This window comes from Dioscorea cayenensis, chromosome 8 (genome assembly GCF_009730915.1).
Source record: "Dioscorea cayenensis subsp. rotundata cultivar TDr96_F1 chromosome 8, TDr96_F1_v2_PseudoChromosome.rev07_lg8_w22 25.fasta, whole genome shotgun sequence".
Taxonomy (NCBI): Eukaryota; Viridiplantae; Streptophyta; class Magnoliopsida; order Dioscoreales; family Dioscoreaceae; genus Dioscorea; species Dioscorea cayenensis.
The window spans coordinates 2,836,099-2,848,987 of NC_052478.1; the positions used below are offsets into that span (position 1 = coordinate 2,836,099).

General features: G+C 34.1%; 2 protein-coding genes across 3 annotated transcripts; both read left to right on the forward strand.

Annotated features, from left to right (window-relative positions):
* The first annotated feature begins 173 nt into the window (after positions 1–173).
* Positions 174–6,756, forward strand: LOC120266735 (probable cyclic nucleotide-gated ion channel 5). 2 transcript variants are annotated; one of them, XM_039274394.1, is made up of 8 exons: positions 174–356; positions 795–953; positions 1,301–1,874; positions 4,036–4,248; positions 4,624–4,931; positions 5,286–5,397; positions 5,558–5,794; positions 5,870–6,756. In XM_039274394.1, the coding sequence occupies exons 2-8, from the start codon at positions 895–897 to the stop codon at positions 6,548–6,550; spliced, it is 2,184 nt and encodes a 727-aa protein (XP_039130328.1). In that variant the 5' UTR covers positions 174–356; positions 795–894; the 3' UTR covers positions 6,551–6,756. The 2 variants fall into 2 exon arrangements, with proteins under 2 accessions (XP_039130328.1, XP_039130329.1); XM_039274395.1 differs by lacking the exon at positions 174–356 and adding an exon at positions 363–569.
* A 2,238-nt stretch (positions 6,757–8,994) lies between these two features.
* On the forward strand, positions 8,995–11,376 carry LOC120266400 (small nuclear ribonucleoprotein Sm D2-like). The gene is made up of 5 exons (XM_039274022.1): positions 8,995–9,148; positions 9,835–9,859; positions 10,484–10,561; positions 10,788–10,892; positions 10,971–11,376. The coding sequence occupies exons 2-5, from the start codon at positions 9,836–9,838 to the stop codon at positions 11,085–11,087; spliced, it is 324 nt and encodes a 107-aa protein (XP_039129956.1). The 5' UTR covers positions 8,995–9,148; position 9,835; the 3' UTR covers positions 11,088–11,376.
* The last annotated feature ends 1,513 nt before the right edge of the window (positions 11,377–12,889 follow it).

Genomic DNA, 12,889 nt, shown 5'->3' on the forward strand with positions numbered 1-12,889 from the left:
ATGTTATGGTAGTATACATATATGAGTTTTAAAAAATGATTTAATAAAACAAAATAAGGGGTGAAGATGAGATTCTCAACTTATTTGGGGGGTAAAAAAGTAAAATCATCTATACCACAGTGCATGAAATAACTCACAAATATCCATTGCCAGGTTTAAGTCCAAAAGAGAGAAAAAGCCCCGCAATTGCCAGCGCGTTCTCTCATTTTCCTCGTCGCTGTCCACGATGACTTCGTAAACCCACCGGATGCTTCAACTCTCCTTCCGCTTTTTTCCTTCTCGCTTTGAGATCATGGGATTCTGCTTTCTTGGATGAGCTATCTATGGATCCTTTTCCACTTTCAGATCGGTGAGAGGTAGTCCGTCTATCTTCTGATAATTTGATCTCTGATTAGGTGTATGAATATTTGTTGTTTTTTGGAGTTTTAATGGGATTATTTGTTGTAACTGTTGGGGATATGATGCGTTTGGTTTAGTGGGAGTTATGGAGTTTACTTGACATTGATTTTGGGTATTTGAGTAGAAAGCTGATGCGGATGCAGAGAAAGAGGGTTTTTTTATTGTTTCTAGTAAGTTAATTTCTTTGTTGTCCAATTTTCGGGAATAGCAGTTTGATGTATGAGTTGTTTGGCTTCATGAAAGTCATCGAGTTCCATAATTTCCGTTGTTGTGGTCAAATTAGGCGATAAGTTTTCAGTTTTGAAGTAAAGTTTGGATCTTTGTGCACAAGGTGATGCAAACAGGGAGAGAGGCTTCAGGAACGATTTTGACACGCTAATTTCTTTGCTTTGCAGGAGATTTTGGGGAATAACAAGGTGTTTATTGTGGATTGTGGCACTGGCTCAATCAATTGAAGTATTTTGTGTTCTTTAGCCTTATATTGGAGTAGTCAAGATGTTTGATTGTGGATACAAGGCGCAATATATGGATGGCCAGAGGGAAAAATTCTTGAGGTTTGATTTTTTACATCTTTGGTCTTTTTTAAATACTTTTTTTGGTTAAATTGCTCACTGAGAATTTTGCCTGTGTTTCCTGCTTGTTGTAAGCTTTCTTGGTTTGTGGTTGCTTGATATGGCATCACTTTGTCTCTCCTATTAACCGTAGGTTGATAGATATCTGTTCTTTGTTACAGCTACAAGACTTTGAATGTATTGATTTCTTTGAAATTGAAAGTTCTGTTTTTGTTCGTTTAATGTTTCTTTTATAATAACCCTGGCCGCATTGATTTACTTCTTTTTATTTTGGCTGTTCACTTGCTAATGTGGTTCAATGTCGGCGCTTCATTTAATATGTGCATCAGGCTGGAAGAATCAAGCCCAATGTCCTATGCTTCTGATAGGAGCAGAACAACCAAGTGTGGATTTAATATTGATGGTTTAGGTCGTCAACCAAACCATTCCTCAAAATCTTTTAAACATGGAGTGAAAAAGGGTTCCGAAGGATTGAAATCAATTGGGCGATCTCTTCGATTTGGTGTTTCCAGAGCAGTTTTCCCTGAAGATCTTAAGGTGTCAGAGAAGAAGATATTTGATCCCCAATATAAATTTCTTGTCATGTGGAATAGGTTATTTGTTGTATCATGCATCCTTGCTGTGTCAGTGGATCCCTTGTTTTTCTATCTTCCTGTTTATGATGATAATGCACGCTGCCTTGGAATTGATCACAAGTTAGCAATTGCATCTACCACTATACGGACAATCATTGATGCCTTTTATCTTATCCGAGTGGCTCTTCAATTTCGCACTGCCTATATTGCTCCATCCTCTCGGGTTTTTGGCAGAGGTGAACTTGTGATTGATCCTGCACAGATAGCTAAGCGGTACATGAGATCTCAATTCATCATCGACTTTCTTGCACTGCTGCCACTTCCCCAGGTCTGAATATGTTTGATGTCTTATTTTGTCAAAGTAAAAACTTTTTTGCAGTTCAAATGGCATCTAGATTTAATATGTGCATCAAATAACTGTTAATTTTATTAACTTCTGATGGTTGGAATATTGCATTTTGTCTGTTGACTTTTGTCATTATGATAAGGCAACTAAGATAAGATCCTGATGTCCAATGTGGAGAAATACTTGTAACTGTAAACTGCTACATAGGATATCTTTATAGGAATGATAAATGGTCACCTTTGTGATGTTAATGAATGAGACTATTTGCTTGATGTCTTCCACAATTTACTCTTATGTATGTTAGATATCTGACCCAGTTTTAGGTCCTTATGTTTGTTTTGGGACCGTTGCAATATTTGAATAACCAATATTTTCACATTAGTTAATTTGGTAAATATGGATATGAATATATTAATCTGGTCCTAAAAAAGATGAATTGGGCTGGGATAATATGTTTGGTTTATATGTAAGGTCACATTAGAGATTGACTTTGGGTTGCTTATGGTCCTTTTGGGTTGGATTAGGCTTGATAATATATGTTTGGTTTGCATCTAACAAGCAATAATTGTTAAATTTGCAACCCAAGTTGTCAATATTAATTTTTGATGTAGGGCTTTTAGCTCTTACAAATATAAAGTGGTACTTCCCTTAATTGTGCCTATATTTTTCAAACTAGAATTGATGTCCCAAGTCATCAAAAGCTTTGTGAAGTGCCAATATCAAGGGGTCGATGGTGATCCTATTAAAGCTCTGGTTGCTGATTCTATGCTGATCATAGGACTTATTAGGGTCTGATATGCTAATAGATTGTATCTATCACTTCACTTTTCATCTGCTATAATTTTCCACATCCATATCTTTCTTCCATAGACTGAAACTCGACTGAATTTTTTTAATCTTGCTACATTTGAGGTGTGACCCTCAACTCTTGCATGTGCGTCATCTCTGTTGAGGCAAAACTTTGAAGCTATTTATATCAGTCACTTTCTACAATTATTGGTAAAGAAAGCATATCATGTGGAAGTCTTTTATTTCATTGTTTCCGAACCCAGGTGACTTCAAAAGAGGAAGTTGTGTGTCTATTGAGAAAATCATTTGTTAGATCAAATTTATTATATTGTGATGGCCATATGAAAGGTACTATATGCATAGACCTTAAGTGTAGTGACTCACGAACTCTTGAATAGCTTTGTGGTGGATCTTCCACTCTCTATTATTTTCTCTCTCTTGCAAATATAGGTACATACCCCATCGACATCTATTCTAGCTTTAAGATCACATAATCCTCCCATTCAATTAGGCATGATGAATAAACCTTGCTTGCATGATGCCACCATGTAACTAGTTTGGTTATCCCTCTAACAACTTATCATCAACCAAGCAATAATGATTGTGACAAGAAATTTCAACAGCGTGCCCTGAAAAGATCTAATCCTTGCATGATTTCATGGTTAAGATTTAAACCTACTTTTGGCTACTGTCCTGCTGTCCTGCCCCAATTGCGCATGAGCAACAGCTAGGGACTCATTTTATTCAAACTCAACTTCAAGCACCCAAATGTGTCATCCTACAAATGAAGCTGTTTCATTGTGTTTGCAGCTTACATGTTTAAACCACAGGCGCTTCATTGTATTTCTAGAACACTTCAATTATGAAAACATATATGCAATGAATTACTACTTTTGTTATCACTTTTTTCACTTCCATTAATGTTGACAGAAATCATCACAAATACCTATGAGTGCTATTTTGAAATCTGTCTAGGTTTTAGTTTTCAAACAAGTTTGATGCACAAGATATTTGGATCTCTTCCTAGGCTGTGAGTTCATGAGGTGAAAAAAATTCCAGTCATTCTCCTTTAGTTTTACCAACCAAACTTTGTGCATGGAAAAAATTTTCAAGTCAAATGCACATATTCTACCCTGGTATTGTATGTCACCTAAACTGTGACACAAAACCATCTTAAAATTGAAATAACTTCCTACTGCATATCAAAAAAGAATGGATATTGATGAGTGGAAGTTGGATTGTATAACTATAAAGTGCCTTTGTTTATATATGTGACTTCTGATTTTTTTTTTTTTTTGTCTAAAATTATATCTATTCTTATAAGAAGAGCTTTAAGATTTTGAATTTTTTGCAGATTGTGATTTGGAGATTCCTTCATAATTCAAATGGTTCGGATGTGTTGGCTACCAAAAATGCCTTGCTTTTTATTGTGTTGTTACAGTATATTCCAAGATTTTTCCGGCTTTTCCCATTGACATCAGAATTGAAAAGGACTTCTGGTGTCTTTGCTGAAACTGCTTGGGCTGGAGCTGCATACTATCTGCTTTGGTATATTCTTATAAGCCATGTAAGTACTATTTTTACTTGCGCCTTTCAGTTTTGCTCTTTTTGCTTCCCTCAAATGTGCTAGGTCAATGTTTTGATCGATGCATGCATGAAAAAACCTAAGCTAAAATTTAAGCTGTCTGTCAACTCCCACATGGTATATTTGTGCTTCATATTGAACAAATACTATTAAGCTTCAAATCGTATCTGCTTAAAGCTTTGCAAGAATTAGCCTTTACATGGTAGTCTTTAAGGTAGGTACATGTTATCGTTGCGTTAAATAGTATTTTTACTGCTTATCAAATGCTAAGAATTTTCTAAACAGTATATATATATAATGTGAATGTTCTCCAACCTGCAAAGTCAATGCTTTTCATTGTGTTTCCTTTTTCCCCAGATGGTCGGTGCTTTCTGGTACCTGTTAGCCGTAGAACGCAAAGATGACTGCTGGCATTCAGCTTGCCACAGTAATAATTCTATTTGTCAGCCAGACTACTTGTATTGCGGGAATTCAGGTCTACAAGGTTATGATAACTGGAACAAGTCCAGTGAAACTGTCCTTCAGACAAACTGTGCAGCAGATGGTGACAACCCACCATTTAACTATGGTATCTACAGCAATGCACTTAAGTCTGGGATTGTTTCATCTAAGAAGTTTATTTCCAAATATTGCTACAGTATGTGGTGGGGTTTACAGAATTTAAGGTGCACCTCCCTTCTTTTTTATTTGGTACTTGGAAATCAATAAACATGTGATTCTTTATATGATGGAACACACCTGATTGTGATACTTTGATTTTTAGATCTCGCTAATTTTTTTCATATGTTGAATTGCTTTGGTTTGACCAACTTGTCGGCTTTTCTTTTGTCACCCATTGAGATTTTTATAACATTTGAGCTTCATGTCCTGGTCACAATCAAACATCTTAAATGCTCTAGTAGGAGTGCTATATTTTAATAATTTTTTCATACTTTTCATCTCAACTTCAATTTACGTGTTTTATTAAATGAATCCGGCCAAGTTCATCTTATGTTTTACTTTTCTTTTATGAATATCAGCACTCTTGGGCAAGGACTCCAAACAAGCACATATCCGGGAGAGGTGATATTTTCTATAGCGCTTGCTATTCTTGGACTTGTCCTATTTGCCCTCCTCATTGGCAATATGCAGGTAAAGTTAGCGTTTGCATCTTCTATTGGAAATTGGGTCGCATTAATGATCATCCTCTCATAACTTTTGAGTATATAATGATGGATTTAACTGAAACAATGAAGCTTTGTAGTTAAAAATTTCTTTGAATTGAAGATGTGACCCTGGATTACTCCTGCAGACTTATCTTCAATCACTGACAATACGACTTGAAGAGATGAGAATCAAAAGACGTGACTCAGAACAGTGGATGCATCATCGACTGTTGCCGCAAGATCTCAGAGAACGTGTTAGAAGATATGATCAATACAAATGGTTGGAGACACGGGGAGTTGACGAAGAAAACCTGGTCCAAAGCCTTCCAAAGGACCTTAAGCGGGATATTAAACGGCATCTCTGTCTAGCTCTAGTGAAAAGGGTAAGCTGTTTCTTTTTTTTTCTCATTAAATATTCCCTTTGGGCATCTTTCCCATATATTTCTTCTGTTTGGCAGGTTCCGTTATTTGAAGACATGGATGAGCGGTTGCTTGATGCCATTTGTGAACGCCTGAAACCAACTTTGTACACTGAAAACACATACATTGTCAGGGAAGGTGATCCCGTTGATGAAATGCTTTTCATTATACGAGGCCGTTTAGAGAGTGTGACCACCGATGGCGGAAGGAGTGGATTCTTCAACAGGGGTATATTGAAAGAAGGTGATTTCTGTGGTGATGAGCTGTTGACTTGGGCACTGGATCCGAAATCTGGAGCAAACCTCCCATCTTCAACCAGGACAGTGAAAGCTCTAACAGAAGTAGAAGCCTTCGCATTGATAGCTGATGAACTGAAGTTTGTCGCCGGTCAATTCAGGCGGCTCCACAGCAGACAAGTACAGCACACATTCCGCTTCTACTCGCAGCACTGGAGGACTTGGGCGGCCTGCTTCATCCAAGCTGCATGGCGTCGCTACACAAAGAGAAAGATTGCAGAGCTTCGACGCAAGGAAGAAGAGGCAGCGCTTGGTGATACTGCAGCCGGAGTTTCATCTAGCCTCGGCACAACTATCTTTGTGTCTAGATTTGCTGCCAATGCTCTTCGAGGAGTTCACAAACTCCGGAATACAAAGAGTGCCATTGAGCTTGTGAAACTGCAGAAGCCTCCTGAGCCTGATTTCTCAGCTGATGCTGATTGACACATACAGCATTGTGCTGGTTGATGTTAACATGAGTTGTGCTGTTTTATTTTCCATTAGTCGTTGTTGCTGTTGTACAAAATGCACTCATCTTTTGAATTGTTTTCTTTTTCTTTTTTTCCTTATCCATTTTTAGAAAAAAAGAAAATGTGACTTGAAACAATATAAATTATGTGCAACAATGTATTATATGTAAGTATGTTCTCGTGTTCTAGTTTTCAAATTGCTAAAAGTTGTGTTTTTTTATTAAACATCTGTTTGTGTAATGAAAATAACAACAACAATAATAATAATAATAATAATAAATTTATAAGGGAAAATTACTGTTTACCCCTCAAGAATTTCAAAACTTCCCAAACAACCCCGGTGAGTTTTGGATACTTCAGCCTTCTTTTATTGTTTTATTTCCTTTTTGCCCCCTGCATTATGAAATTCTATCATTTCCCTTAAACTTTTTTGCATACATTTTTTCATTCTTTTTGCATTCTTTTTTGCATGTACTCATTTCTTAAACAGAGAACTCATTTCTTTAAACAGAAACCTCATTTTTAAACGTAAACGCAATATATTAAACATAAACATCGATAGTTAAACAAAGACAACCAAGCATAGAGACGGTCGTTCTTTATTATATGGAAATAACGATATTTACATTAAAAATTTATTAAGTTTGTGGAAAAGAATTTAGATTAGCATGATTACATTATAACTATAAACAAACTTATAACTACAAACAAAAGAATTTAGGTTAGCATGAAGAATAATACATGTACTCATTTCTTAAATAGAGAACTCATTTCTTAAACAATGTGTTCATTTCTTAAAAAGAAACCTAACAAAAATCTCATTTCTTAAACAGAAAACTCATTTTTTTTAAACAGAAAACTCATTTTTTAAACAGAAACATTGATATTTAAAATGAAAAACCAATATTTACATGACAAATTAATCCTGAGTATAAAAACCAATTAATCTTGGTCACTCGTACATATTTAAATAGAAACAACAATATTTAAGCATTTCTTTAAACGTAAACGCAATATATTAAATAGAAACATCGATAGTTAATCAAAGACAAATAAACATAAAGATAGTTTTTTTTATTATATGGAGATAACGATATTTACATTAAAAATTTAATAAGTTTGTGGGAAAAAATTTAGGTTAGCATGATTACATTATAACTATAAACAAAAGAATTTTGGTTAGCATGAAAAGTAATGCATGCACTCATTTCTTAAACAGAGAACTCAACAGAGTGTTCATTTCTTAAACAGAAACCTAACATAAATCTCATTTCTTAAACAGAAACTTCATTTTTTTTAAAACAGAAACATTGATATTTAAACAGAAAAACTAATATTTACATGACAAATTAATCCTGGGTATAAAAACCAATTAATCTTGGCCACTCGTACATATTTAAATAGAAACAACAATATTTAAGTATTTTTTTAAACGTAAACGCATAGTTAAACAAAGACAGACAAGCATAAAGATGGTCGTTCTTTATTATATGGAGATAACGATATTTACATTAAAAATTTAGGTTAGCATGATTACATTATAACTACAAACAAAAGAATTTTGGTTAGCATGAAGAGTAATGCATGTACTCATTTCTTAAAAAGAAAACTTGTTTTTTAAACAGAACCTCATATTTTAAATAGAAACCTCATATTTTAAACAGAAGTCTCATGTTTTAAATAGAAACTCATTACACCTAAGGGCATTATAGTCAAACCCTGTCACACTTGCCACAACTTCCCACGCAAGGGACAATTTTGTCCAAAAAATCCAAATTAACTCTATCAATCACTGTTAGATGCTTGGGAGGTTTAAAAAATTATTGTATTCAAAAGGAAGGGGTTTTTATGGATATTCAAATTAAGGAGAGAATATGTGCATGTTGCAAACTTTGGGGGTGTTTTTAACAATTTCCACAATTTATAATTTATAATATTTATTTATTTAGAATTTTCTCCTTTCTTCTTTTGGGTTATTATTAGGAAAATTTGAAATATCAAAAATGTCCATAAATCTACAGTAAAATTTCTTTGAAGAATTTATATGTAATGACATTTTGGTCTATTGTCGTCGGATTTTTATTTAGGTTGTTTGTATCATTATTGAGAAGTCAAATTTAAACCTCAACTTATATAGAATGAAATACAAGTGATTTGAGATCTTAATTTCTAGCATATTCACATGTTTGATGTGACTTGTCTAAAAATAATCCAAAAAAATAAAAAAACTCAGTGAAAAAAAATTCCCGATTTCTCATGCATAGTGTGAGACAATTATTATTATTATTATTATTTGACTATCTGGACAATGTGAGCAAATTATATGCGTTTAGATTTTTTTCTGGGTCTCATGAATTATCAAATTCGCAAAAACCAAATTCAAACTTAAACCGACATTGCTTGCAGGGGCAAATTTGGTATTCTCTAAATAGGGATTATTTGGGGCTGGACCGCGCGAAGACAAGCTCAGTTGGGTTTGGCTTCGTTTCGGCTCGAGAAACCCTAGCAAACCCTCTCATTTCTGAATCTCCCATCGGCGACCAAAGCTTTCGATCCGGCTTCAGATCTTCAGGTAATCAACTCACGAATTGTTATTCTTCAACCATTCTTTGATTTTTTTTTTCTCTGTTAGAATCTGAGATCTTCGTTGTTTATGTGTTTATGGTTCCTGGGTTTTGTCCACTTGATTTTTCGTGCAATTTCCTGTTGAATAAGTGATCTTTGTTTTCACTTTGAATGCTAGGGTTTCGTTTCGAAATTCATGTTAAGAATTATATGTTGTGCTGCCCCTAATGCGATGCTAGGGTTCAAAAATTCATGGAATTTGAGTTTTTGGCAGTTAGTTTAGATTTAGAAGCTGGCATCTGTAACTTTTCTGGATTTGAGGAGTTATATCTTATTGATAGAATTTTACTACTGCTGATGTGATCTAGATGTCATAGAAACTCTAATTGTAAAAATTTGCTATTCTTGAGTTGGGATCTGGGGAACTTTGTTGGTTTCCTCAGATTAAGTGGATAAAATTCTGTTTTTGGTGGCTTGCTGGCAAAATCTGAAGGTGATTTTGTTAAGAATTGTCATTGGTTCGTTGGGGTTACTCTTGTTGCTTTTTTGGTTTGCTGACTTTGCTTTATGTGACAAACATCTTCTATGGTTTTCCAGATGATCAAGTATTATATTTGGCATGTAAGATTTTATCACCATTGTTTGTTGTTTGTAGTACTAATGAATGCTTCTTCCTTGTTTTTTCTTTTGCAGCATGTCGATGGAGGAAGATGCTAATGTAAGTATCATCCTTTGAATTCACTGTTCAGATTATGCATATGAATCGTAGCAGCACCCATTTTCTTGATTTTGGTATTCATATGGGGAAAAAATGTGTGGAACCCCTAGCATAATAGTTTTAAATCCTTATTTGCTGTTTCGGATAAATAATCAGAAGGTTGTTATTGGTAGCTGTGAAGCTTCCGTGTCAAAATATCCAGGAGTATCATATTTCATTTGAGCTGAAACAAAGCTTTTGTTTACAAGATTTGACCATTTTCCAGATTTCCTTGTTTCCTCTGGTTCAGAGGGTTAATAACTGGCCCCAACTTATAATCTTTTGTTGGACTCATCCCTTCTGGGGATGTTTTTATTCAGAATCAAGGTGCTTTCATGTTTCACAAGACCATCTTCCTTAAAAAAGTTGAGTTTGTGTTACTTAAATGTATGAAGCCTCATGCTTTGAGTTGCATTGACATTTTGGAAATGGTTTTCAAAGGAAGTAATGTAATTATTTGTTTATTAGTTTTGTGAACCCTAATTACCTGATATTAGGTTTAGGCCTTCAATGCAAACATTAAAACAATCCGTGCATGTTTGCTAACATTAATACACTTCTTTGATTTATTATTGTCTGTTTCAGGGGGGAAAGAAAGAGGAAGAGGAGTTCAACACGGGCCCACTCTCAGTTCTGATGATGAGTGTCAAAAATAATACCCAGGTATGATATTCTATATAGGCTATAGCATGTTTGTAGGGGCTGATTGGATGGAAGATTTCTTAAATTGCTCCTCAGTAAAATTTTATTCTTATTCTCATAATTATGTGTGATGTTATTATTCAAAATAGGGAATGAAAATGAGTAAATAACAATTGGCGCCATGTAATTACTGCAAATTAGACAAGCTTCTTGTAAAAAGATGGATTTGTTAAAGTTTAAACTGCAGGTGCTTATTAATTGCCGAAACAACAAGAAGTTGTTGGGTCGTGTGAGAGCCTTTGATCGCCATTGTAACATGGTTCTAGAAAATGTCAGGGAGATGTGGACTGAGGTAATTTTAGTAGAACAGTCTTATCTTTTCTTTTTTACCCTGCTTTCCTTGAACAATAAACCTTGATTGCTGATGCAGATTCCTAAGACTGGTAAGGGCAAGAAGAAAGCACTCCCTGTGAACAAGGATAGGTTTATCAGCAAAATGTTCCTTCGAGGGGACTCTGTCATCATTGTTCTTAGGAACCCTAAGTGAGCTTCATGACTTCATAAGCATTTTGCTTGCCTGATATATGACATAGCGCTCAGTTTGCTTTACTACAAGTGATGTTAACTTGGAAGTACCCTGTCATTTATTACCTCTGTTATGACCCAGGTGGAAAAAAATCATGTTTTTGAGGCTTGGCTACTTTGTAACATGACTTTTGCGACTTGTCTTTTTTATGTAGTTTGGTTCATGGTTTTAATTATAATATGATGTTGAACTAGGAGCTGTAGTTTGCCGGATCTTAACATAATTGCATTCTGGTTACTACTTGATTTCATGTGGTTTTTTTGTTGGTTTGAAGTGCTAAATTTTGATATTATTTTCAGAACTACAGTCATTGTAAACTCAATATACTTCTCAGAGTGCTCTTAGTTTATGATGATGTTCATTTCCTTCAACATAATTGTCATGCTACTGTTGTGGATAAGAAGGGGTGGCAAACGATCAAACTGGGTTTGATCTCCAAGTTCTGTTTGATATATGTTTATATAATAGAATGATATGTCTTATTTTGAACTCATAAAGAAGTGCTGTTGTATTTCAGGCTCGAGCTCGAACCGGGTTTTTCTTTTGAGCTCATGGTTCGGCTCACTCAAGCTTAGTTTGGTTAAGGAGATTTCTAAATCAAGTAAGGCCTAATGTTTATATAATTAATTGTGATTATGACAAAATTTTTATTAATTGTCTATCAGTTAATTGATTATTGATAATTTATCAATAATTAACATTTTTAATTGCGTTTGTTTGGAGGATCAAAATAATTCCAAACACTTGTTTGTGCGGTAGGGCGTTAAACTAAGGGGTATTAAGTTTAAGTATTAGGGTTTGTGGATTATATTATTAGAGTGAGGGTTAGAAGGGATTTAGTTTATTTGGTAATGATTAAAACTAGTTTAGAACATAGTACAAGTACTCCTTTTTAAAATCAGGTAACAGTTAGTAGATTAAATTATTTTTCTTATTTTTAACTCAAATGTATAATATTAATGCATAAGTTAAACTTAGTTTCATCATCACAAAGTTAGTTTGATAAAATATCATGGGACTTGAGTTGACAAATAGCAGTTAACTGATTAGACTTAATTAGAGACTACCCAAAAAGATCAAACTAAATAAACTTCTCACTCTCTAATCATTGAAACTAAACAATATTATAAGCTTTATGATGAGATGATAATAAAACAAAGTCTTTAAGCTCTAATTATTTGTTTAAAAATTTATGCAAAGTTATTTATATCTTATTAAGATAAACTATTTTCATGAACTACAACTTAAATTTTCACAAAATCACTGAATTTCTTTTTAATCTATTTGTTTAGGAATCTATTAAATATGAAAATAAAGAACTCTATAACCCTGCCCACAAAGGTTTACTGCATTCTTTATTTAATTTAGTATTCTTCTATTTAAAGTTTTCCATACATTATTACAATTGACTTTTATTTTATACTTAGTTTAGTTGAATTTATCATGAGAACCCTCAACAAAATAATAATTATTCTCTTTGTGTGTGAAAATTTTGATTAATTTCCCCACTAGAAGTCATGACATTGGACCATGGCCCTCTATTGGGAATCCCAACAGCATGTGCTACTTATCATGCAAGCAAAGCGTTTGCGGTTCCCCAAATTAATTAAATAAAGTTAGGGAAAAAAAAACACATTGGAGATTTAAACAAAAATATCCAATGAGGTTCATTGAATTGAACCTTGTCTTTGATTGTTCTGTTTTCCATAATTAAATTTATTAGTGTTTGATTGTAATATTCATGTTCTAACTTCCAGGGAATG

Excerpts from the sequence above, each read along its gene's own strand:
- LOC120266735 (XM_039274394.1), top strand. The coding sequence starts at position 895 with ATGTTTGATTGTGGATACAAGGCGCAATATATGGATGGCCAGAGGGAA. Across the intron at positions 954-1,300 it reads CAGAGGGAAAAATTCTTGAG|GCTGGAAGAATCAAGCCCAA; the intron begins GTTTGATTTTTT and ends TATGTGCATCAG. Across the intron at positions 4,249-4,623 it reads GGTATATTCTTATAAGCCAT|ATGGTCGGTGCTTTCTGGTA; the intron begins GTAAGTACTATT and ends CTTTTTCCCCAG.
- LOC120266400 (XM_039274022.1), top strand. The coding sequence starts at position 9,836 with ATGTCGATGGAGGAAGATGCTAAT. Across the intron at positions 10,562-10,787 it reads GTGTCAAAAATAATACCCAG|GTGCTTATTAATTGCCGAAA; the intron begins GTATGATATTCT and ends TTTAAACTGCAG. Across the intron at positions 10,893-10,970 it reads TCAGGGAGATGTGGACTGAG|ATTCCTAAGACTGGTAAGGG; the intron begins GTAATTTTAGTA and ends TTGCTGATGCAG.